General features: G+C 48.4%; 1 protein-coding gene across 3 annotated transcripts in view; it reads right to left on the minus strand.

Annotated features, from left to right (window-relative positions):
- Positions 1 to 4,356: 4,356 nt before the first annotated feature.
- Positions 4,357 to 26,778, minus strand: part of pot1 (protection of telomeres 1 homolog) — a 316,069-nt gene continuing 293,647 nt past the window's right edge. For all 3 annotated transcript variants that reach the window (XM_070900596.1, XM_070900598.1, XM_070900597.1), the window contains 3 exons: positions 26,426 to 26,520; positions 23,307 to 23,412; positions 4,357 to 5,031 (listed from right to left, as the gene is read on the minus strand). In XM_070900596.1, the coding sequence (XP_070756697.1) occupies positions 4,916 to 5,031; positions 23,307 to 23,412; positions 26,426 to 26,520 (317 nt within the window). In that variant the 3' untranslated portion in view covers positions 4,357 to 4,915. The remainder of the gene's footprint in view (positions 5,032 to 23,306; positions 23,413 to 26,425; positions 26,521 to 26,778) is intronic.

The raw sequence follows: 26,778 nt of genomic DNA on the forward strand, positions 1-26,778 counted from the left end.
CCTCATCTCAGTCTGAAATGGCCAACTCCTTATTCTGAGATTGCAACCCCTAGTTCTAGACTTCCCAGCCAGGGGAAACATCTTCCCAGCATCTACCCTGTTAAGCCCCTTAAGAATTTTATACATTTCAATGAGATGAAGAAATATAGGCCTAGTCTATTCATCTCTCCTGATAGGACAATTCCCCCATCCCAGGAATCAGTCTGGTGAACCTTCTTGCATTCCTTCTAAGACAAGTACTGTACATCCTTCCTTGGGTAAGGAGACCAACATTGCACACAATTCATACTGTACATATTTCTTGCTCCCTCCTCATTGTGTACCACCCCACCATCAGCAGCTATCAAATAATGGGTTGGAATAATGAATCACACTTTTGCCAGACTCAGGTTCCTGCCTCCACATTTATTGCACCAGACATTGCGTTTTTCTAATCCAAACAAGTTTTGCAAAGGTTGAAATATACATTATAAACATTTGCAGCCTTTCTCATTGCTACCACAATTATTATCCTCATATATGACCACTTATCTTTACTAAATGTGTAAATGAAATTGACTCCACAAAATCATGAAGATTCTGCACATTCAGAATTGGACAAGTGCAAGTAACACCCTGTCCAACGAACACCCGATGGGAAAGCCTGCCGGTCTTTGCTGATGTGGAACGGGGCTTCAAGATATGTAGGAAGAGTATTTTAAACACTCGACTGCAAGATGATTAGTGTAACACTTGAGACATGAACAAACCACTCAAGTCAAACTATTTGACATTGATGTTTTTTTGGGATAAGGGCTGAGTTGGCCTGGACACTGTCAAGATTTGCCAAGTAATTTCAGTAGTAGATTTTTTTTTGGGGGGAGGGGGGGGATGTGTAGGGCTACTAGTAAGGCTAAGGTAATATCCCTGTGGCATAGCTGACTTATTTTAACTAGATATGTGCTTTGGAGAGAGCAGATTTGTTAGCAAGCGTACAGACTCCTTGATGAGGAATGGTGGGTCGAAGATATTTCTGAAAGATCAGCCCAGGCTGTTTTCAATAGTGATGGCTTGTCTCATATTCCCCACAACAGTTGCACTCCATTTGGCACAGAGACTGGGATAATGAATGTAAATCAGCTGAACTGTAATCAGTGCTCATCGATAATGTCACGCTACCCAACAGCTTGTCCATAATCTTGCTGAGGATTACTGTTGCCATTCTTTGCACATTTTAGCAAGCATAATGTACAGAATCAAGTGAGCCCATAGTTAACCTATCACTAAATTTGGATGTTTGAGTCAATGACAGCTATTTGGGCTTTCTTCAAAGCTGTTGCAGTGCTGAAGACAGAAAGGCCATTTCCATAAACAGAGCGAGACTCTTGTGATCCAAAATGTTTGCCCTTTACCATGCTGTGAGTGTGCTAGCTTGCAAATAAAAATTACCCTTTATAGGCAAAGGTGTCAGCTCTGGCATAGTGGTAGCACTGTCATCTCTGAGTCCTAGGGCTAGACCTTCCCTAAAGCCCCAACCGCCAGATTGCCGCCCAAAAAGACCGCTAAGATTCTTCAAATAATGTTGGTGAAAAATTCCATAAAAAAAGGGAAAAAATACTGCCCGGCGAGAAAATGGATCTTACACGTAGATTCTCGGCGGTTAAACGCGAAACTTGGAAGAACGTACGGCAAGTACTCAAAATTTAGACCGAGACTGCGGCTGGGCCTAGGGAGGGGGGAAAACTGAAAAAATATTTTTTCAATGAAACAAAAATATAAAAATTTAGAAAACATTCTCAAGATCCTTTTTAACTTAATCATCATGAAAGAATTTTAAAATAATTATAAAAAAACCTTTAACTTACCTTTCTTTGCAGGGTACTTGCCTATCACTCTGTTTCTGGCAGCTTTTCGTGGGCGATTTTTTTCGATCTTACGTATGGGTCACCGTTGAGGCAAAACTTAGACTGTGGCGGTGTTCTTGGTGATGCACGCAGATGCATGTGGGCGGTCCGCTCCCCAGTGGTATTTTGAAAATGTCGGCGGAACTCTTTAAAAAATGAAGAGGAAACTTTCGCCGGGTGGTTTTCCGCCGAAAAAGAGCTGTACCGCCGAAACTGAAGAGGAAAGACTAGCCTATAAGGTCACGAGTTCAAGCCCCACTCCAGAGATTAAATATTAAACCAACCCCAAAATCTGCCTTCTCAGGTGAATGTAAAAGATCCAATGGCACTATTCAAAAGAGTAGGGTAGTTCCGCAAGTGTCCTGGCCGATATTTTTGACTGCTGTGTTTCCCTATATAACAGTGCCTTCACTTCAAAAGTAATTCTGCTTCTTTCCCCTCTCCCCTTCTTTTCCAGTCACTTTCTCTCTCTCTCTATATATATATATATATATATATATATCAATCATTCTCTTTATAGTTGTCACATATGTTTCTTTGATGTTTATATCACTGACTGTCTCAGAGTTTCTATATTATACTTTCTGTAAGTCCTTTATTCCCCCCTCTCTAATGGATGCATGTAACGTTTCTGTATGGCTCTTACACATGTTCCTTTACTGATATCGCAATGTCTATCTTTTTCAGCTTTAGGATATGCAGAGAGAAATGGGAAGCAATGTACACCAGGTTCGACGAAGGGCTGGGGTGAAAGCTGTCGGAAATATGCTACAATATGAGCAGTTCACAGAAATGGTGGGACTGAGTCAGGACAAAAGTGATTGGGGCAAACTATGGCTTGGAGACGCAACAGATTGGGATTAGAACATGGCTGAAAACAGGTGGAAGGGCTGCAGTCTGCGACAGCTAGACTTGAGAGTAATTGTGGACGATGGGCTTTGAGAGTTCTGGGAACACTTGGCTGGATCTAGGGCCCAAAAAGGCTTTGAGGGAGGCTGGCTCCGGCAGCACTCATGGGGTCAAGGACAAATGGTACACGGTAGCTAAGAAAGAAAAAATATAGCGCCTTTCACGACCACTGGACGTCTCAAAGCGCTTTACAGCCTATGGAGTACTTTTGGAGTGTAGTCACCGTTGTAATGTAACTGTTGTAATGTACTGTTGTAATGTACTGTTGGCTATTGTAACCCAAAATGCTGGAAATGTAGGCTCATTCTAGATTTGAATATGCAAGCTCTCACATTTTAATCAGTGACATTTCCTAAGCAAGAATCATATTTCTAGATTAATGAGCCAGTCGATATAATACTCTTAATATGATGCTATAACACACAGCTCTATATATGGTACTCTTAACATAAGACTATATGATACAGTAACACAGCTCTATATATAGTCATCATCATAGGCAGTCCCTCGAATCAAGGATGACTTGCTTCCACGTCAAAAATTCACAGGTGTTTCAATGATGAACCTAAAATTCCAGGTCCGAACTAAATCTTGAAGGGTTGAAGATGCCTGTGCTTGGATTTTTTTAATGTGTGGTGACCGTTGCACACCAACCACCACATGGGCTTGACAGAGCTAGGTCTTGGTCTAGTAGCAAGGATGAACCAAGACGACTGGAGACCTGCTCTGCTGCACGGACCTAGTGCGCACACATATCGCAGTGTGGGCTGGCCCATGCTGCCCCTGGGCCCATGCCTCTTCTAGGTCCCGAACTCATGCCTCTCCTAGGCCCCGAACTCATGCCTCTCCTGGGCCCCGATCACGTCCCACTACAATCTATTGCCGCTCCTTCGCCCCAACCTCGCCGCTCTTGCAGTACCTGCCCACGCTCCAATCACCAACCTGGATCTTGATGACGTCACTCTTCGCTGCCGTTGCTCTCCTGCTCCAGCACGTGTTGCTCCCTGGAGTGGTATGCCACCACACTGCTCCTTCCGCTCCCTGGCCTGCTCCAATGGTGCTCGCAGGCCGGGGGCCGCACAGTATATAGTACTCTAACACATGACTATATGATACAGTAACACAGCTCTAATATATAGTAACACAGCTCGAATATACAGTAACAGCTCTGTTTACAGTAACACAGCTCTACATACAGTACAGCCCATGGTGCCGCCTAAAGTTACTATGGTTCATCATTGTGTTGCCAAGGTAACCTACCTTCTAAAGAAATTCAAAAGCTTACCACGTTGTTAACATATCCACTGATAGAAAATGCTATAGATTTCACCGTTTCACTTCAGAGTAGGTTGCTTGAAATGTGTGAATCTCTGTTAACCATATAAGTTCACAAAGGAATTAATGACAGAAAAATATAAAAGCACTGATCAGATAATTATTTTTGAATGCACTTTAATGTAGCCAAAAATGAACACGAGGCAATCTTTATAAACTAAAGAATCCAACACAAAATATATCAGTAAATGATAGTTACAAGTAAAGAGAAAATAACAATACAGGTGCTAATAATAGGATGTAAAGGGAGAAAGTTCAAAGCATTTTATGAGAAAAAACATAACCAATTATGATTAATAACAAATTGAGTAACATTTGTCTAAATTGAACATGAAGTATTTACTTAGCTAAACAGCAATGCAGCTACTTTATAATGCTTAAATGCAACAAATATAATTGAGCTTTATGATAAGCAGTAACCTTCTTTCATTATCTCCTTGTCTTTAGGCATTCCATAAAAAAATACATTTCAACGATACTGATGGTGAATAATAATGCACTTAACAGTGAAAAAGACCCAACCACAAGGACATGCTAACTCTATGTACCAGCAGTGTTCTGGAGATGGTACACAGCCACAGTGTTGTAGCCTGTTTCTTCACAGAAGAATGAGTGTTTGGTTTTCATTCCTGAATCTTGTTACAGATATGGAACTTGGACTGAATATTCCACCCGAAGTTTTATACTTGTGTTTTTCAAAAAATTGTCTTTCGTTCATTAACAAAAAATGTGAAATATGAGGAGACTCATTCTTGGTAAAGTTGAGTTATTGTCATTGACGTGAAATGTTAAATGCCCTCGGCTCCTGCAATAACGGTATCGAATACTTGGTAGCATATCTTCTGCTCTGAACCTTCTTTGACATAATAGGACTTGATGCAGCATTCCAGCCAGGGGCAACCATCTGTGGGCACAGGGTAACAGAAACCTTCAGTATGCTCAAAACACATTTCATAGAACGCCCGTACCAACATATTAGGAGGACAGGACTCAGTTTTCTTGCTTACCAATCAGAAATCAGAATTTTTCCAATTCTGGCCTTTAATTTCCAGAAGTATCTTTTCTTCTTCAGGTAAGGAGAGGAGGGAACAGGCAAGGAGGAGAAGGATAGGGATAGGAGTGAGAGAGGAGGGGAGTGAGAAGGGGGGAGGGGAGGGTGAAGAGTGGAGGGGAGGGGGAGTGTGAGAGGAGGGGAGGGGGAGTGTGAGAGGAGGGGAGGAAGTGTGAGAGGAGGGGAGGAAGTGTGAGAGGAGGGGAGGGAGTGTGAGAGGAGGGGAGGTGAAGTGTGAGAGGAGGGGAGGTGAAGTGTGAGAGGAGGGGAGGGTGAATGAGAGGAGGGGAGGGAGAGTGAGAGGAGGGGAGGGAGAGTGAGAGGAAGGGAGAGTGAGATGAGGGGAGTGAGAGGAGGGGAGAGTGAGATGAGGGTGAGTGACAGGAGGGGAGGGAAGTGTGAGAGGAGAGTGAGTGAGGAGGGCATGGTGAGAGGAGGGGAGGGTGAGAGAGGAGGAGAGGGGAGGGGAGCGGTGAGAGAGGAGGGGAGGGGAGGGAGAGTGAAAGGAGGGGAGGGAGGGAGAGTGAGAGGAGGGGAAGGAGAGTGAGAGGAGGTTGAGAGGAGGGGAGGGTGTGAGAGGAGAGGAGGAGGAGAGGGTGAGAGGAGGGGAGAGTGAGATAAGGGGAGGGAGAGTGAGATGAGGGGAGGGAGAGTGAGATGAGAGGAGGGTGAGATGAGGGGAGAGTGAGATGAGGGGAGAGTGAGATGAGGGGAGAGTGAGATGAGGGGAGAGTGAGATGAGGGGAGAGTGAGATGAGGGGAGAGTGAGATGAGGGGAGAGTGAGATGAGGGGAGAGTGAGATGAGGGGAGAGTGAGATGAAGGGAGAGTGAGATGAAGGGAGAGTGAGATGAGGGGAGAGTGAGATGAGGGGAGAGTGAGATGAGGGGAGAGTGAGATGAGGGGAGAGTGAGATGAGGGGAGAGTGAGATGAGGGGAGGGAGAGTGAGAGGAGTGGAGGGAGAGTGAGAGGAGGGGAGAGTGAGATGAGGGGAGTGAGATGAGGGGAGTGAGAGTGAGAGGAGGGTGAGTGAGAGGAGGGGAGGGTGAGAGGAGGCGAGGGAGAGTGAGAGGAGAGGAGGGGAGGAGTGAGAGGAGAGGAGGGGAGGAGTGAGAGGAGAGGAGGGGAGGAGTGAGAGGAGAGGAGGGGAGGAGTGAGAGGAGAGGAGGAGTGAGAGGAGAGGAGGGGAGGAGTGAGAGGGGAGGAGTGAGAGGGGAGGAGTGAGAGGAGAGGAGGGAGGGGTGAGAAAGGAGGGGAGGGGTGAGAGAGGAGGGGAGGGGAGGGGTGAGAGAGGAGGGGAGGGGTGAGAGAGGAGGGGAGGAGTGAGAGGAGAGGAGGGGTGAGAGGGGAGGGATGAGAGAGGAGGGGAGGGGAGGGTTAGAGGAGAAGAGGGAAGGTGAGAGGAGGGGAGGGAAAGTGTGAGAGGAGAGTGAGTGAGGAGGGCAGGGTGAGAGTAGGCGAGGGAGAGTGAGAGGAGGGGAGGGTGAGAGAGGTGAGAGGGGAGAGGTGAGAGAGGAGGGGAGGGGTGAGAGAGGAGGGAAGGGGAAGGGTGAGAGAGGAGAGGTGGGAGAGGAAGGGAGAGAGAGATGAGGGGAGGGAGAGTGAGTGGAGGGTGAGTGAGTGGAGTGTGAGTGAGTGGAGGGTGAGTGAGAAGACGGTGAGTGAGAAGAGGGTGAGTGAGAAGAGGGTGAGTGAGAAGAGGGTGAGTGAGAAGAGGGTGAGTGAGAAGAGGGTGAGTGAGAGGAGGGTGAGTGAGAGGAGGGTGAGTGAGAGGAGGGGAGGGGAGGTGTGAGAGGGGAGGGGAGGTGTGAGAGGGGAGGGGAGGTGTGAGAGAGGAGGGGAGGGGAGGGGTGAGAGAGGAGGGGAGGGGTGAGAGAGGAGGGGAGGGGAGGGGTGACAGAGGAGGGGAGGGGAGGGTTGGGGTGAGAGAGGAGGGGAGGGGAGGGGTGAGAGAGGAGGGGAGGGGAGAGGTGAGAGAGGAGGGGAGGGGTGAGAGAGGAGGGGAGGGGAGGGGAGGGGAGGGGTGAGAGAGGAGGGGAGGGGAGGGGTGAGAGAGGAGGGGAGGGGAGGGGTGAGAGGGGAGGGGTGGGGTGAGAGAGGAGGGGATGGGTGAGAGAGGAAGGGAGGGGAGGGGTGAGAGGGGAGGGGTGAGAGAGGAGGGGAGGGGTGAGAGGGGCGGGGAGGGGAGGGGTGAGAGGGGCGGGGAGGGGAGGGGTGAGAGGGGCGGGGAGGGGAGGAGTGAGAGGGGAGGGGAGGGGTGAGAGGGGAGGGGAGGGGAGCGGTGAGAGGGGAGGGGAGGGGTGAGAGGGGAGGGGTGAGAGGGGAGGGGTGAGAGGGGAGGGGTGAGAGGGGAGGGGTGAGAGGGGCGGGGAGGGGAGGGGTGAGAGTGGAGGGGAGGGGAGGAGTGAGAGTGGAGGGGAGGGGAGGGGTGAGAGAGGAGGGGAGGGGAGGGGTGAGAGGGGAGGGGAGGGGAGGAGTGAGAGGGGAGGGGAGGGGTGAGAGGGGAGGGGAGGGGAGCGGTGAGAGGGGAGGGGTGAGAGAGGAGGGGAGGGGAGGGGTGAGAGGGGAGGGGTGAGAGGGGCGGGGAGGGGTGAGAGAGGAGGGGAGGGGTGAGAGAGGAGCGGAGGGGACGGGTGAGGGAGGAGGGGAGGGGACGGGTGAGAGAGGAGGGGAGGGGAGGGGTGAGAGAGGAGGGGAGGGGTGAGAGAGGAGGGGAGTTGTGAGAGAGGAGGGGTGGGTGGGAGAGGGGGGAGCAAGTGATTGGAAATGAGAGAAGGGGGTGAGAGAGGGGAGAGGGTTGGAGAGGAGGGAAGGATGGAGAGTGGGTGGGTAAGGAATGGCTAATACATTTGTATAATATTCCTCTGGCCATTATTTATTTTAATGACTCTGGTAAATCACCAGAGAAGATTGTCACACAAATACAAAAACACTTACATTACATTAAATAAAATAAACTTTTCAACAGCTTAAACACTCGGGGTGACACAGAGCTGTATTATTTAAATGCTGGAGTTGGATTACTACACTGCGGCTTTGGGTCCAGTTACGCTGCCTATTGCTGTCTATAATTACATACTGTACAATGAAGCAATTGCATCAAGCTGTTTATGCTGGTCTTCTTGATGAAACCAGACAGGCAAGACTTTTACTGCAAAGACGATTTGGGAATAAAGTTTAGGTTTCACTGACAGTTTTCATTATTTAATTAAGCATGATTTGAAACGTTTTTCAAAGTGTGAAGTAATTGTGTAGAATGGTTAATGATCTGACAATTGCAATTGAAATAGTATACATCTGAAATGGCACCACAGAAGTGCCAGTGTAATTAGCCTGAATTGTACTGTTGCTCAGGTTCTGTGAATCCACAACCAAGTGTTAAAAACTCAGTTGAGAGTGCGGACGGCAAGATGTGTGACATGTTGGGTCATAGCCATTCCCCAAGACATCTTCACTACAATGGAGATCATTTAAATGAACAATGTGGCCCTGAAATCCCGGTTCTGGGCTTCCCGCGGGAGGGAAGAGAAAAGATGTGCACTTACCTTTTGCTCGGGCACCCACCAGCAATTGCGGTTTTAGGCCTCTTCTGCATGCGCATCGGAGCTGGAACTGGAGTCACGTGAGCCCGGACACCCAATCAAGGTAAAGTGTTCTCATTCATAATAATAGGAACTCCGTAAGTAGGAGAAAGGAATAGAAGGATATGATGATGGGGTTAGATGAAGAGGGGTGGGAGGAGGCTCGTGTGGAGCATAAACACCGACATGGACCTGTTGGGCTGAATGGCCTGTTTCTGTGCTGTAAATGCTTTGTAACACAGTTGATTTCCCACTTAGCTCTACTCTTTACTTTTCAGACTATCGACAGCTGATTTCTCATTTTCAGATCACCACATGCCAGTTCCTCATCAGATTCTCTCCTTCCTTCCTGCAGACGTTGACTCCTTCCTGGGGTGCTGCCGCCCTCTGGAACCGTGTCCAGGCGTTCATTATTTACATGTGATCTTTAAATGCGAGTATGGACTGCTATTTCAAAATTCTCATCCTTGCTTTCAAATCCCTCCATGGCCCTCGCCCCTCCCTATCTCTGTAATCTCCTTCAGCCCTACAACCTACCAGAGATGTCTGTGTTCCTCTAATTCTGCCCTCTTGAGCATCCCTGATTATAATCGCTCAACCATTGGTGGCCGTGCCTTCTGTTGCCTAGGCCCTAAGCTCAGGAATTCCCTTCATAAACCTCGCTGCCTCTCTTTCCTCCTTCAAGACCCTCATTAAAACCTACCTCTTTGATCAAGCTTTTGGTCATCTGCCCTAATTTCTTCTTATGTGGCTCGGTGTCAAATTTTTTGTCGCAAAATACTCCTGTGAAGCGTTTTGGGACGTTTCACTATGTTAAAGGCGCGATATAAATACAAGTTGTTGTTGTTGTATTTGATCGCAGGAGACCTCGCGGACGAGTCCAATTCTATCCTCTTGTAAAATCCAGACACAGGAGCTGGAATATTGATCCATTTTCTTCTCATTAACCCGGGAGCTGAGGCCAATTGTAGCAGTCCTCCCACCATCCTAAGAAAACAAACTCAGCATAGACTGGGGATTCTTCCTGGCTCATGGGACTCGCATAAAAATACCGAGTTATTGGAGGAACCGGATGTTAATAATTTCATGAGGCATGTTATCCCTTTCCTCACCATTCTTGTCACATAATCTTATTCTCCACTCGAGCCCAAGGCAAGAAGATAGGCAGATGACCTGATCCCAGACCTCTGCCAGCTGGGATGAACACTAGTATAAACAATGATGCTCCTACTATATTGCCTTTCACTGCCTCCCTCCGAGCTGGCCCTCAGCAGGGTGGTTCGGGCAGTCTGGGCCAAGGTCTTTCTGCAGCAAGGGTCAAATGACACATGCAGCTCATCCCCTGCCTGATTGTTTTCATCCTAAAGGGAGATGTCTGTTACCATGACACCCAGTACCTGGCGACCGGCTGTGAAACATTGCGACTCATTCAGAGAGGGTAACTGGATTCGAATGATTATCAAAGGCAGGATTAAAAAAGTAGCATTTCTTTTCCTCTACATTTTTACTGACATCGATGCCTTCTGATTCTTGCATTCACCAGCGGAAGCCCCCCCTCTAATTCTTCAGGCTTTATCAGCTGTCTAATTTGCTCACTGTTCTGCACTGTGTATCTTTTATCTGCTCTCATTCTTCCGCACACCATTTCCCTTGGATAAGTTCCTTCAGATTTTCTGTCAGTTTGTTCTAAGGCACGCTCAACCTGCCTCCTTTACATCTCATTCCTCTCCTGTCTGGAAAAAGTTAGTGACTGGTGAAGAATCAACTGATCTTATAACCAGTGTGAGATTATACCTATTGTGTTCCTAACGCAGATGAGACTGCACACAGGGAGGTTAAAATAACAGTGACCTCAGTCTTTATTAAGACACTCGAGTAAGGAACAGGCCTTAGGGGCCGGCTTATATACAGTGCTCCCAAGGGATGCTGGGATCCCTTGGGACTTCAGGGGATGCGCTCCCTGGTGGAGGAATATGGGAGTGCATGCTTTACAGATACACAACATCACTCCCCCCCAAAGTCAAAGTGAAAACTATTTACAAGGTGAAGCGGTCGGGAGCCTTTCTTTCCCTGGTGGACCGCCTCGGTACAAATGTCTGTTTTGGTGTGTTGGCTGTGCCCTCGCTGGGCTGGCGTGTTGTTGGCCCTGCAGGGCTGCTAGGTGAGCCTGGCCTTGCTGGACTGTTGAGCATGATGGGTTCGATTTCCTGATCCGGGGTGGTGTTGTTGATCCTTTGGGTGTGGGGTGTGTGTTGTGGGCTCGATAAAGGTGGTGTCTGCTGTGGGTTGTTCAGGGCAGTCTGTGAACCGCAGCCTTGTTTGGTCCAGATGCTTTCTACAAATTTGTCCATTGTCTAGTTTGACTACAAACACCCTACTCCCTTCCTTAGCTATCACCGTGCCCGCGATCCACTTGGGACCACGTCCATAGTTTAGCACGTACATAGGGTCATTCAATTTCCCGTGACACAGTGGCGTGACCATTGTTTACATTTTGTTGCTGCCGCCTGCTCTCTACCTGATCATGCAGGTTGGGGTGGACCAGCGAGAGTCTGGTTTTAAGTGTCCTTTTCATGAGTAGCTCAGCCGGGGGCACCCCTGTGAGCGAGTGGGGTCTCGTGCGGTAGCTGAGCAGTACTTGGGACAGGCGGGTTTGGAGTGAGCCTTCTGTGACTCGTTTAAGGCTCTGTTTGATGGTTTGTACTGCCCGCTCTGCCTGCCCATTGGAGGCTGGTTTAAACGGGGCCAAGGTGACATGTTTGATCCCATTGCGGGTCATGAATTCTTTAAATTCGGCACTGGTGAAACATGGCCCGTTGTCACTGACCTGTATGTCAGGCAGGCCGTGGGTGGCAAACATGGCCCTTAGGCTTTCAATGGTGGCGGCGGCGGTGCTTCCCGACATTATTTCACATTCAATCCATTTTGAAAAAGCATCCACTACCACCAGGAACATTTTACCGAGAAACAGGCCCGCATAGTCGACATGGATCCTTGACCATGGTCTGGGGGGCCAGGACCACAAACTTAGTGGTGCCTCTCTGGGCACGTTGCTCAACTGAGCACACATTCGGCATTGCCGTAAACAGGACTCTAAGTCAGAGTCGATTCCGGGCCACCTCACGTGGGATCTGGCTATCGCTTTCATCATTACTATACCCGGGTGTGTGTTGTGGAGATCTGAGATGAACGTCTCCCTGTCCTTTTTGGGTAGCACTACGCAGTTACCCCACAACAGGCAGTCTGCCTGAATGGACAGTTCGTCCTTTCGCCGCTGAAACGGCTTGATTAGCTCTTGCATTTAGCCCAGCTCCCATGCAGTACACAGTTTTTTTATTAGGGACAGCAGAGGATCTTGGCTGGTCCAAGTCCTAATCTGGCGGGCCGTGACAGGTGATTTATCATTTTCAAACGCTTCCATGACCATCAACAAGTCTGCGGGCTGCGCCACCATCGACAAGTTTGCAGGCTGAAACATTTCCACCCCCGTGGGAATGGCGCAACCAGGTACTGATGCATTTTCTTTACTCCGAACACACACGCTAATGCCTCTTTCTCAATCATGCTGTCGTCCCTCTCGGCCTTAGACAAGCTCCTGGAGGCATAGGCGACAGGTTGCAACTTCTCCGCAACGTTAGCTTGTTGTAATACACACCCGACTCCGTATGACGACGCATCACATGCTAACACAAGTCTTTTACACAGGTTATATAATACAAGCAGCTTGTTGGAGCATAAAATGTTTCTGGCTTTCTCAAAAGCAATTACTTGTTTTTTTCCACATACCCAGTTCTCACCGTTGCACAATAACACATGTAGGGGCTCTAAGTGGGTGCTTAACCCCGGTAGGAAGTTACCACAATAGTTGAGGAGTCCCAGGAACGACTGCAGCTCTGTGACGTTCTGTGGCCTGGGCGCGTTCCTGATAGCCTCTGTCTTGGCATTTGTGGGCCGAATGCCCTCCGCCACGATTTTTCTCCCCAAAAATTCCACTTTGGTTGCCATTAAGATGCATTTCGACCTCTTCAGCTGCAGCCCTACGTGATCCAGTCGCTGGAGGACCTCCTCCAGGTTTTGTAGGTGCTCGACGGTGTCCCGACCCGTGACCAATATGTCGTCCTGTCAACTTGAGTAAGCTCTCCATGGAAGATCGCTGCAGCCGACCGAATTCAAAACGGGCATCTGTTGTAGATGAACAGTCCCTTGTGCGTGTTGATGCAGGTGAGGCCCTTCGAAGACTCCTCCAGCTCCTGCGTCATGTAGGCCGAAGTCAGGTCGAGCTTGGTGAACGTCTTGCCTCCTGCCAGCGTCACAAATAGGTCGTCTGCCTTAGGTAGCAGCTATTGGTCTTGTAGCGAGAAACGATTAATTTTACTTTATAATCGGCGCAAATCCTGACCGTGCCATCACTTTTGAATACTGAAACAATCGGGCTGGCGCACTCGCTGAATTCCACTGGGGAGATGATGCCCTCGCGTTGCAGCCTGTTCAGCTCGATTGCCACTCTCTCCCTCATCATGTGAGGTACCGCTCGCGCCCTGTGGTGAATGGGTTGTGCCTCTGGGACCAAGTGGATCCGCACCTTCACCCCGGAAAAGTTTCCAATGCCTGGCTCAAAAAGGGAAGGAAATTTGTTAAGAACCTGGGTAAATGAGGCCTCATCGACATGTGATAGCGCTCGGATGTCATCCCAGTTCCAGCGGATTTTGCCCAGCCAGCACCTTCCAAGCAATGTGGGGCCATTGCCCGGGACAATCCAGAGTGGCTGTTCGTGCACCGTGCCCTTGACCATGGCGCTGCCCAGGACAGTGATGAGCTCTTTGGTGTACGTTCTCAGTTTCGTGTGGATGGGGCTCAGGGCTGGTCTGAGTGCCTTGTTGCACCACAGTCTCTCAAACATCTTTTTACTCATGATGGATTGGCTAGCGCCAGTGTCCAGTTCCATGGCTACAGGTAAGCCATTCAATTTTACATTTAGCATTATAGGTGGACATTTCGTTGAAAATGTGTGCACCCAGTGTACTTCAGCATCTGCCTCCTCTCTCTGAGGCTCGAAATTGCTTTGATCCACCATGGACTGATCTTCCTCTGCCACGTGGTGGTTAGCAGGTTTTGCAGAGCTTGGAGGTGCCCCATTGTTCCACAGCTCTTGCAAACATACCCTTTGAAGCGGCATGAATAGGCTGAATGGAAGCCTCCACAACACCAAGGTGTGAATTGCCTTGCATTCATCCTTTGTTGGGGACTCTGAGTCATCTGGGTCACCTGAGGCCTGCTAGCAGTTGCAGACTCGTGGGTTCTGCCCTGTACATTTCTGCTCGCAAACACAGTTCCAGTTATTTTATGAACATTGCTAGCACTTGTGTGCTGAGAGATTTGTTTGGTGTTATCACTGGTGGACATAAACGCCTGTGCTATCGCAATGGCCTTACTGAGGGTCGGTATCTCTACAGTCAAAATTTTTCGTAGGATGGTCTCGTGGCCAATGCCCAGTACAAAAAAGTCTCTGAGCATCTGCTCCAGGTAGCCATCAAACTCACATTGTCCTGCAAGTCGCCTTAGCTCAGCGACGTAGCTCGCCACTTCCTGACCTTCAGATCGCTGGCACGTGTAGAACCGATACCGCGCCATCAGCACGTTCTCCTTCAGGTTAAGATGCTTCCAAAACAGTGTACACAGCTCCTCATATGACTTATCTGTGGGTTTCACTGGAGTCAGAAGATTCTTCATGAGGCTGTAGGTTGGTGCCCCGCAGACCGTGAGGAGGACCGCTCTCCTTTTTGCAGCGCTTCCTTCTCCGTCCAGCTCATTGGCTACAAAGTACTGGTCTAGCCGTTCGACATAGGCTTCCCAGTCTTCACACTCCGAGAACTTCTCCAGGATGCCCACAGTTTGCTGCATCTTTCCGTTGGATTCGTATTCTCGTCGCCAGTTATTGTGTTCCTAACACAGATGAGACGGCACACAGGGAGGTTAAAGTAACAGTGACGTCAGTCTTTATTAAGACACTCCAGAGTGAGGAACAGGCCTTAGGGGCCGGCTTATATACAGTGCTCCCAAGGGATAGAAACATAGAAAATAGGTGCAGGAGTAGGCCATTCGGCCCTTCGAGCCTGCACCGCCATTCAATAAGATCATGGCTGATCATTCCCTCAGTACCCCTTTCCTGCTTTCTCTCCATACCCCTTGATCCCCTTAGCCATAAGGGTCATATCTAACTCCCTCTTGAATATATCCAATGAACTGGCATCAACAACTCTATGTGGCAGGGAATTCCACAGGTTAACAACTCTGAGTGAAGAAGTTTCTCCTCATTTCAGTCCTAAGACTATGTCCCCTGGTTCTGGACTTCCCCAACATCGGGAACGTTCTTACCGCATTTAACCTGTCCAGTCCCGTCAGAATCTTATACGTTTCTATGAGATCCCCTCACATCCTTCTAAACTCCAGTGAGTAAAGGCCCAGTTGATCCAGTCTCTCCTCATATGACAGTCCAGCCATCCCTGGAGTTAGTCTGGTGAACCTTCGCTGCACTCCCTCAATAGCAAGAATGTCTTTCCTCAGATTAGGAGACCAAAACTGAATGCAATATTCCAGGTGAGGCCTCACCAAGGCCCAGTACAACTGCAGTAAGACCTCCCTGCTCCTATACTCAAATCCCCTAACTATGAAGGCCAATATACCATTTGCCTTCTTCACCGCCTCTTGTACCTGCATGCCAACTTTCAATGACTGATGAACCACGACACCTAGGTCTCGTTGCACCTCCCCTTTTCCTAATCTGCCGCCATTCAGATAATATTCTGCCTTCGTGTTTTTGCCCCCTGGGATCCCTTGGGACGTCAGGAGATGCGCTGCCTGGTGGCAGAATGTGGGAGTGCATGCTTTACAGATACATCACCCAGTATAGTGGAGGTATAAAGAGAGCAGCCACAAGGGTTTACATCAAGGTTAAATAGTGATGAAAGGAATCACCTTTCTTGCCAGACACTTGCTTTATAGAAAATTTGCAGGTGTGACAAATTATGGAGGATAGCAGTTTCAAGTGGCTATTTTATTTGATAAAGGAAGGCAAGGAGAAGGGCAATTCTCTTCGCAAATCAGCAGTGAGCTGTTAAAATGGTGACAAGCTCACTGTAGTATTTCCAATTATCACATACTCGTTGTCATGTATGTAACCTTCATGTAACTATAACCTTCTTGTAACACCACTGCATACTGTATACACCTAAGAAATCCACACCTTGACCACAGGGGGTGAACTTGTGGGAGACACTCCTCATCTGGTCATCCAGGTATATAAAGGGAGGTCCCACACAGGGTCATCATTTCTTGGTCCTGTGAATAAAGGTTCGGGTCACAGAGTGACCTTGTCTGCAGAATGTTCCTCTTGTGAATTTATAGTAGTGTGTAAGGACACTACATTTGGCGACGAGAAACGGGAATCAACGACTCACGAGAATGGCCACTGGTAGCACAGAGGAACGGTACTGTGTTGGTGAGGACTGGGAGGATTTCATTGAGAGGCTCCAGCAGAGCTTTGTCACGAAGGACTGGCTGGGAGATGCAGTGGCTGACAAGCGAAGGGCGCATCTACTGACCAGCTGTGGACCTAAGACGTACACGCTGATGAAAGACCTGCTTGCACCCGAGAAGCCGGCAGACAAAACCTTTGAAGAGCTCAGCAAACTAATCGGTAAGCACCTCAAACCGGTGAGCAGTAGACACATGGCCCGACACCGATTCTATACACACCGACGTCGGGAAGGACAGAGCATACCGGACTTCGTTGCAGACCTTCGCCGCTTGGCCAGCCTCTGTAAGTTCACAGACTCCTGCAGGGGGGAGATGTTGCGGGATTTCTTCATTGAGGGCATTGGGCATGCCGGGATTTTCAGAAAGCTAATTGAGACCAAGGACTTGACCTTGGAAGCGGCGGCATTGATAGCTCAGACCTTCATGGCGGGGGAGGAGGAAGCCAAGATAATATACGCGCGCAATTCTGCTTCCAACGTGGCGATGGATCAGGGAGTTAACATTGTAAACGCGACTCAAAACCCCGCAGGCAGGCAAGGGCAATTCGACACCACTCAGGCAGCAACAGACTCTAGAGTGGATCCTCAACAGAGACAATGGCAGGTTGAACTGACATTTACGCCATCACAGTGGACAATGCGTCCCAGGATGGGGCCATTGACACCCACTAACAGAGTGCTCAAGAATAATCAAAGAGACAATCAGAGAAGAATGCCTGGTAACAGCTCTTTTGTTCACAACAATCTCAGCTCATGCTGGAGGTGCGGGGGCAGACATGCTGCAAAAACCTGTAGGTTTCAACAATTTATCTGTAGAAATTGTAACTTCAGTGGACATTTAGCCAGAATGTGCAGGAAGCCCGCAGCGAGGCTAATTTACGAGGCAGGTGAACCAGAAGAGGGGTCTGCAAGGCAGGTTGATACTTGGGACAAAACAATGGACACTGAAGTTCAACGGGTTCATGTGGCAAACATCCACAGCTCATCTGCCAAAATGCCATCTATGATGATGAAAGTCCTATTAAACGGCATCCCGGTAGACAGGGGCCAGCCAGTCACTTATGAGTGTCCAACAATTTGAGAAACTATGGCCACTCAGACCTAGCAGACCCAAACTAGAACGCATTGAGACGCAATTACGGACGTACACCAAAGAGATCATCCCAGTGCTAGGCAGTGCAATGTTGGTGGTCACACATAATGGATCAGAGAACTGACTGCCACTCTGGATTGTCCCGGGAAGTGGTCCCGCGCTTTTGGGGAGGAGCTGGCTAGCCGAGATGAACTGGAAATGGGGGGATGTGCACGCCATTTCATCTGTGGAGCAAAGTTCATGCTCACAGGTCCTACAGAAATTTGAGTCACTATTTCAACCTGGTGTCGAGACTTTCAAAGGTACCAAAGTAGTGATACGCATTACCCCGGACGCCAGACCAGTGCACCACAAAGCCAGAGCTGTGCCGTATGTGTTGCGGGAGAAAATTGAGAGTGAGTTGGACAGGTTGCTAAGAGAGGGCATAATTTCGCTCGTTGAATTCAGCGACTGGGCAAGCCCCATTGTCCCTGTCCTAAAAACGGATGGCTCGGCCAGGATCTGTGGCGACTACAAGACCACTATCAACCGAGTGTCACTACAAAACCAATACCCGCTTCTGAGAGCGGAGGATCTTTTTGCCATGCTGGCAGGCGGCAAGCTGTTCACCAAGTTGGACCTCACTTCAGCCTACATGACCCAGGAACTGGCCGAAGAATCCAAGCTACTGATCACCATCACCACGCACAAGGGGCTGTTTGTCTACAATAGGTGTCCGTTTGGCATTCGATCAGCGGCCGCTATCATTCAAAGGAACATGGAAAGCCTGCTCAAATCCATCCCTGGAACAATCGTATTTCAGGACGACATCCTTATCACGGGTCGAGACACCGAGGAACACCTCCACAACCTGGAGGAGGTGCTACGCCGACTGGACCGGGTAGGCCTGCGACTAAAGAAGTCCAAGTGTGTCTTTTTGGCCCCAGAGGTCGAGTTTTTGGGCAGGAGGGTTGCTGCAGACGGGATCCGGCCGACCGAATCCAAAACGGAGGCGATCCGTCGTGCGCCCAGGCCCAGCAACACATCAGAGTTGCGGTCATTTCTGGGACTCTTGAACTATTTCGGGAACTTTCTGCCGAACTTAATGACATTGTTAGAGCCGCTACATGTGCTCCTGCGTAAGGGTTGCGATTGGTTTTGGGGGGACTGTCAGGAACGGGCTTTCAATCGGGTGCGGAACCTGCTTTGTTCAAATAAGCTGTTGACCGTGTACAACCCCTGTAAGAAATTGGTTTTGACATGTGATGCATCATCCTATGGGGTTGGGTGCGTGTTGCAGCAGAGTAATGATGAGGGCCAACTCCAACCTGTGGCTTATGCCTCCAGGTCGCTCTCCCAAGCAGAACGGGGATATGGGATGGTTGAAAAGGAAGCACTCGAATATGTCTACAGGGTGAAAAAGATGCACCAGTACCTTTTTGGCAGAAGGTTCAAGTTAGAAACGGACCACAAGCCGTTAACATCCCTGTTGTCAGACAGCAAGGCTGTCAATGCCAATGCATCAGCTCGCATACAGCGATGGGCTCTCACGCTGGCTGTGTATGACTACACCATACAGCACCGGCCAGGCCCCGAAAATTGCGCTGACGCGCTCAGCAGGCTTCCACTGGCCACCACTGAGGGGGCAGCAGAGCAAAGCGTTGAGATGGTCATGGCTGTTGATGCCTTTGACAGCGCAGGCTCCCCCATCACAGCCCGCCAGATCAAAATCTGTACCAACAGAGATCCCCTCCTATCCTTGATTAAGAAATGTATCCTGACTGAGGATTGGGCGCCCGCACACGGAGCATGCCCCGAGGAGGTCAGACCGTTTCACAGACGGATGGATGAGCTTTCCATCCAAGCCGACTGTCTACTATGGGGCAGCTGGGTAGTCATGCCCCAGAAGGGAAGGGAAGCATTCATCAGGGAACTCCACAATAGCACCCAGGCATCGTGCTAATGAAGGCCATTGCCCGGTCACATGTATGGTGGCCGGGAATTGACTCAGACCTGGAACACTGTGTTCGCAAGTGCACGACGTATGCCCAGCTGGGCAATGCCCCCAGGGAGGCCCCACTCAGCCCGTGGCCCTGGCCCACCAGGCCATGGTCACGTATTCACGTAGACTACGTGGGTCCGTTCATGGGAAAAATGTTCCTCATTTTTGTTGATGCGTACTCGAAATGGATCGAGTGCATCATATTGAATTCGTGAACGACATTCACCACTGTGGAGAGTCTGCATGCGGTCTTTGCGACCCATGGCTTGCCGGACATCCTGGTTAGCGACAACGGCCCGTGTTTCACTAGCTATGAATTCCAGGAGTTCATGTTGGGTAATGGCATCAAACATGTCAGGACAGCACCATTCAAGCCGGCTTCCAATGGCCAGGCGGAACGTGCGGTTCAAATCATAAAACAGGGCATGCTCCGGATTCAAGGGCCCTCCCTTCAGTGCCGCCTATCGCGCCTCCTGCTGGCCTATAGGTCCCGACCGCATTCACTCACGGGAATCCTGCCCGCGGAACTACTAATGAAACGTGCACTTAAAACTCGGCTATCCCTCATTCATCCAGTCCTGTCAGACATTGTTGAGGGCAAGTGCCAGTCCCAAAATGAGTGCCATGACCGTAACTCAAAGGGGAGATGTATAGAAATCAATGACCCTGTATTTGTTCTTAATCACACTTTGGGACCCAAATGGCTTGAGGGTCCTGTAATTGGCAAAGAGGGGAATAGGGTGATAGTGGTCAGACTTAACAATGGACAGATATGCCGCAAGCATCTGGACCAAGTAAAAAAAAGGTTCAGCATGGACACTGAGGAACCCGGGGAAGATCATGAGATGTTTTCCACATCACCGCCAGTAAACGAGCAACATGAACTTTCAGCATCATGCACAGTCCCTGCGGCCAGCCCGGACAAGCCGGAATCACCACAGGTGACAGAGACGCATGCCAATGCTCAACAACCAGAGCCCCAACTGCAGCGCTCCACGAGAGAGCGTCGACCGCCTGAAAGACTTAATCTTTGACCCCATAAGACGTTGGGGGGAAGTGATGTCATGTATGTAACCTTCATGTAACTGTAACCTTCTTGTAACAACACTGCATACAGTATACACCTAAGAAATGCACACCTTGACCACAGGGGGTGAACTTGTGGGAGACACTCCTCACCTGGTCATCCAGGTATATAAAGGGAGGTCCTACCCAGGGTCATCACTTCTTGGTCCTGTGAATAAAGGTTCAGGTCACAGAGTGACCTTGTCTGCAAATTTGTGCCTCGTGTGAATTTATAGTAGTGTGTAAGGACACTACACTCGTCTGTGTTTAAAGGCAGCACAGTTTAAACACCTTAGAAATGATGGCGTAGGTAAGGAGTTTACAGAGCATGCTACGAGCCACCAACGCAGACAGTCGAGAACATAATCATCGAGAACAGCTGAGTTTTAATGGCAGCCAAGACTTCAGGTTCCAGCTTTGGATTCAAGTCTCTTTGGAAAATGTGGCATGATGGGCACTATTTTATGATAGAAACCCCAGGGGGAGTGACATATGGGGACGATTTTAAACCTACTCACTCAGCAGAAACCTTACCTGTCCGAAAGCCGTCATGATCGCAACATCTGCAATTTTAACCTGCTCTCCCGAGCAAGCAGCAAGGACATGCACCTGAAGCCAACAGGGTCCTTCATTTGGAAAAGCAAAATTCGGTCAGGCAGAGTCAGCATGGATTTATGAAGGGGAAGTCATGTTTGACAAATTTGCTGGAGTTCTTCGAGGATGTAACGAACAGGGTGGATAAAGGGGAACCAGTGAATATGGTATATTTGGACTTCCAGAAGGCATTTGACAAGGTGCCACATAAAAGGTTACTGTATAAGATAAAGTTCACGGGGTTGGGGATTATATATTCGCATGGATAGAGGATTAGCTAACTAACAGAAAACAGAGAGTCGGGATAAATGGTTCATTCTCTAGTTGGCAACCAGTAACTAGTGGAGTGCCGCAGGGATCAGTGCTGGGACCACAACTATTTATAATCTATATTAACGATTTGGAAGAAGGGGCTGAATGTAACGTAGCCAAGTTTGCTGATGATACAAAGATGGGAGGAAAAGCAATGTGTGAGGAGGACACAAAAAATCTGCAAAAGGACATAGACAGGCTAAATGAGTGGGCAAAAATTTGGCAGATGGAGTATAATGTTGGAAAGTGTGAGGCTTTGGCAGAAAAAAATCAAAGAGCAAGTTATTATTTAAATGCAGAAATATTGCAAAGTGCCGCAGTACAGTGGGACCTGGGGGTACTTTTGCATGAAACGCAAAAGGATAGTATGCAGGTACAGTAAGTGATCAGGAAGGCCAATGGTATCTTGGCCTTTATTGCAAAGGGGATGGAGTATAAAAGCAGGGAAGTCTTGCTACAGCTATATAAGGTGAGGCCACACCTGGAATACTGCGTGCAGTTTTGGTTTCCATATTTACGAAAGGATAGACTTGCTTTGGAGGCAGTTCAGAGAAGGTTCACTAGGTTGATTCCGGGGATGAGGGGGGTGACTTATGAGGAAAGGTTGAGTAGGTTGGGCCTCTACTCATTGGAATTCAGAAGAATAAGAGGTGATCTTATCGAAATGTATAAAATGATGAGGGGGCTTGACAAGATGGATGCAGAGAGGATGTTTCCACTGATGGGGGAGACTAGAACTAGGGGGCATGATCTTAGAATAAGGGGTCGCCCAATTAAAATAGAAATGAGGAGAAATTTCTTCTCTCAGAGGGTTGTAAATCTGTGGAATTCGTTGTCTCAGAGAGCTGTGGAAGCTGGGACATTGAATAAATTTAAGGCAGAAATAGACAGTTTCTTAAAAGATAAGGGGATAAGGGGTTATGGGGAGCGGGCGGGGAAGTGGAGCTGAGTCCATGATCAGATCAGCCATGATCTTATTGAATGGCGGAGCAGGCTCGAGGGGCCGTATGGACTACTCCTGTTCCTATTTCTTATGTTCTTATGTTAACTCAGGCCTGAGTAGGGAATCGACCTGGAGTTAAAATCGGGGCCAATTGTCAGCAACCCATTCACCAGTATTCCAGTGTTGGTTAAATGATTAAACATTTATATAGCGCCTTTAACATAGTAAAACATCCCAAGGCGCTTCACAGGAGCGTAATCAGACAAAAATTGACACCAAGCCAAGGAAGAAGACAATGGGGCAGAAGACCAAAAGCTTGGTCAAAGAGGTAGGTTTTAAGGAACATCTTAAAGGAGGAGTGGTGGAGAGGCAGAGAGGTTTAGGGAGGGAATTTCAGAGTTTGTTCTAAGTTAGGGCCTGGACAGTTGAAAGCACGGCCACCAATGGTGTGGTGAAGAAAGTCAGGGATGCACAAAAGGCTAGAATTGGAGGAGAACAGATTTCTCGGAGGGTTGTAGGGCTGGAGGAGGGGCGAGGCAATGGAGGGATTTGAAAACAAAGATGAGAATTTTAAAATCGAGGCATTGGTACATCGGGAGCTAGGGTAGGTCAGCGAGCACAGGGGTGATGGGTGAATGGGACCTGTCAACATTAAAAGGACGGAGAGTGTTGAAAAGGCCGACAAGTAATCCGATGGATTCTATTTTTAGTCAGTATTTTTTCTGTAGCTGGATCCTGTAGGGGGAGATGTGCAGATCCATGACCCTCCATGAAGCTGATGGTGATGTCCCTATAGAATTATTAATGATTATGGTGTGGAGTGCATGCTCATCAAGCTACAACTAGTAATGAATCACCAGGAAGCATCAGTGTAATTCTAACACTTTAAATTGGATTTTGCTGTAATGCTCTGTCCTAAGTGCCAAGCGTCTCTAGCAAAAACACATGCAAATCACATCCGAAAACACACAGTTTTCCCTGGTGTACAGATGATATAATATGCACACACTCTGTAGCCCGTTACCTGGACCTGTCCTTGGAGGACACAATGTGTCCATTATTCTTGTGAGCTCATTCTGAAGTGCATCGTTGATCACCACGTCAGCTGCAGAAATACCAAAGAATCTTTCCTGCAGGGATGGATGAACCAGAATTAATTGGACTTCTGCTACCTGCTGAGTCCTTGGTTTAATTATCAACAAAATTAGATTTAAAAAAAAACACTTCTATCTCAATGCTGCCATCTATCAGCTCTTAACTGCCAAGTTTTTATAACAGCCAAAACATACACTGAAGCCACAGATGTTTGAAGCTGTCATTTATCTTTACTGATCGACTCTCGGGGAGCAGAAGCATGTTAATAACCAGCAAGTAAAGAGCAGAATGGTCTGAGTTGAAAGTCTTGTAGTTTTAATCCAGATGTCTAAATCTCTTAAGGCTTTGTCTAGTTCCTTGGAAGCATGAAAATGCTTATCTTTTTCCCCCAGAAAATGTTTTAACTTTCTTTATTAAACGTGTGAGGAAACTAGCTAAGCCGTGGAGTCAGTGAGATTGTCCATTGAGTAGCTTAGCCATACAGAACAGAAAGGTGCCAAATTCAAATCTCAGTCTGTGTAGAGTTGACCTTAACTATCGTGGCTGTAGGTGTGATACAAATGGCTCAGTGTCCCTAGATTATGGAGGGCAGAGTCTTCTCAACTACCTGCTCCTGATTGCTATCTGATGACCCCTGTAGGAATGATGTGGGTGAGGAAAGCATCAGGCCAGCTGTGAGGCATTTTTCCATCAAATATCTTGCCAATACTTGTCTAGCCTCACATGTAAATAATGGTCAATTGGGGAAGATACTGGAGAGTGACAAGGTCCCACTGGGGTTCAGGAAGAGAGGGACCCGGGGGGGGGGTGGGGGGGTGTAGGTACACAAATCTTTGAAGGTTGCAAGACAAGTTGAGAAGGCTGTTTAAAAAAAACATTTGGGATCCCTGGCTTTATTAACAGAGGAATAGAGTACAAAAGCAAGGAAATTATGCTAAACCTTTATAAAACACTGGTTAGGCCTCAGCTGGAGTAATGTGTTCAATCCTGGGCACCACAATTTAGGAAGGTCTTGGACAAGGGGCAGAAGATTTACAAGAATGGTAACAGGGATGAGGTACTTCAGTTATGTGGGGAGAATGACTGGGGTTGTTCTCCTTAGAGTAGAGCAGGTTAAGGAGAGATTTGATAGAGGTGTTCAAAGTCATGAATAGTTTTGATAGTTTCTCCTTATTTACTGTCACCAGTAGCAGAAGAGCCGGTTAACCAGAGGTCACAGATTTAAGGTGATTGACAAAAGCACCAGAGGGGACATGATGAAACATTTTTTTACACTGGTTGTTGTGATCTAGAATGCACTGCCTGAAAGGGTGGTGGAAGCAAATTTAATAGCAACATTCAAAAGAGAATTGCATAAATACTTTAAGAGAACAAGTTTACAGTGCTTTGCAGAAAGGGTAGGGGAGTGAGATTAATTAGATAACTCTACCAAAGTGCCAGTACAGGCACAATGGGCCGAATGGCTTCCTCCTTTGCTGCATCATTCCATGATTCTAACTGCACCTCAGCAAGGATACAATGGGGTCGAAATTGGCCCAATCCATGGGGCGGAGAGTCGAGCGAAATTGAGGTCTTAAAAGTTTTTCTTTCTCCGGGCAGTGTTTGGGGCGGCTGAGGGGCAAAAGTTGTTCGGGAGTGGGGCAAAAGGTGGGTGGTCAGCGCGGTGACGCTTATGACATCAACGTGACACGGGTGTGCCGCGTCGCGCTGACGCGCCACAACGCCCCTCTCCTTCAGTTAGAGGAGAGGGCCGCTGCGAGCTCTATACAAAGTTTCGTTGGGCTCACTAGGCCACCAGGGAGGGTTTCGGCCAGGCCAGTGTCCCGGTACCCAAGAGGGGGTGCCAGGCTGCTGGTTGTTGACCCGGTCGAACCCATTGCTACCACTGTTGGGCCGACTTCAGAGTCAGCCAAATATTAAAATAAAATGGCGGCCATGGCAGTGCGCCCTCCTTTTAAGGGTGGACGTGCTGCCCAGCCACAGCTTCCTGCCGGGGAAAGCTGTCGGGGGCACCGAGCGGTGGCCAATCTGCTCCCGCGGGGCAATTTCCCACGTGAGGCGGAAAGGGGGTCGCCACCGGTCGGTAAAGGGACAGCGCGCGCCCGAAAGGGCGGGAACACGGGCGGGACGGTAGCGTGCACTGCCACAAAAATAAAGGAGGGCAATTTCTCAAATGGCGGCACCTCCGCCCCGACTGAGCGGTAGCTGCCTACCAACCCATGTCTTCTATTAGGCGAGGAAAATGGCCAAAAACAGGAGGGAATCACTTTTTGAGAAATGCAGCAACATTTTGGTACCAAATCATAAAAAGAAGCCTTTTTTTCATTTCAATTCAATACAAATGTGCATGAAGAAATAATTCTACAGAAGTTTCTAGCAACAGAAGGAGATCACTCGGCCCATCATTTCTATGCTGGCTCTTAGCTAGAGCAGTCAAAAGTTCATCCCATTGTCTCGCTCTCTCACCATACCCCTGTATCTGACTCCTGCTGCAAATATTTATCCAAACATCTGTGTGAAGGAATTGCTGAATCTTTCTCCAATTTTATAGAAACACAGCTCTGTAGGCATTTCATTTTAAAAACTGGACAGGGCTTTCAATGCTCAACCACTTGACATCAAATTGAAATATATCTCTATTAAATTTGCTACGTCATATGCGATCCTATATTTGGGCATCACTCTCGTGACAAATAGTCACTGTTGCAATTGTGCACTTTTGCTATTCGATGGAGCTTCCTCAGCATCAGCTCCCCATACCTGTACCTCACTAATCCACTCAAGCAATCCGAGGGAAATTCCTTTTGTTCTGATTTTCCTTGGACAATGCAGCAGGTGATCCACTGGTTGTACAGAATTATGCAGCTACAACATCATCTAATAACCAGAAGTGGATTAGTGCTTTGCAACTCTCTCTTATCCAAAGTGTTAATATTGCAATCTGCCTTTTGTCAACTTTAAGGAAAGTGGGGTTTCCAACCCAAAATAGAGTCTATAGTCCAAGTTTCTGTCAACATTTCAGTGACAGAGGGTCAAAGGTTGACTTACCGCCTCATCCCACAGTAATGCATCAAGTGATCCCGATCCATCATCAAGCATAAACTTCATGACAAAAACGTAACGTAGCAGCTGAATGCCTAAAACTGGTGCAAAGAAAGCAGGTTAACGTTTAGTAAAATTATTGCCACAAGTACATTGGGCCCCTCAAGATACCCTCTCACTGTGAGTGCGGCACAACTGGGAGAGGGAAGATGAGTTGTAATCTGGAATGCACTGCCTGAAAGAGCGGTGGAAGAGATTCAATTGTAATTTTCAAAACTAGAATTGGATATATGCTTGAAAAAGAAAAAAAATTGCAGGGCTATGTAGAAAGAGCAGGGGAGGAGGACTAATTGGACAGC

Source organism: Pristiophorus japonicus, chromosome 15 (genome assembly GCF_044704955.1).
Source record: "Pristiophorus japonicus isolate sPriJap1 chromosome 15, sPriJap1.hap1, whole genome shotgun sequence".
Classification (NCBI taxonomy): domain Eukaryota; kingdom Metazoa; phylum Chordata; class Chondrichthyes; family Pristiophoridae; genus Pristiophorus; species Pristiophorus japonicus.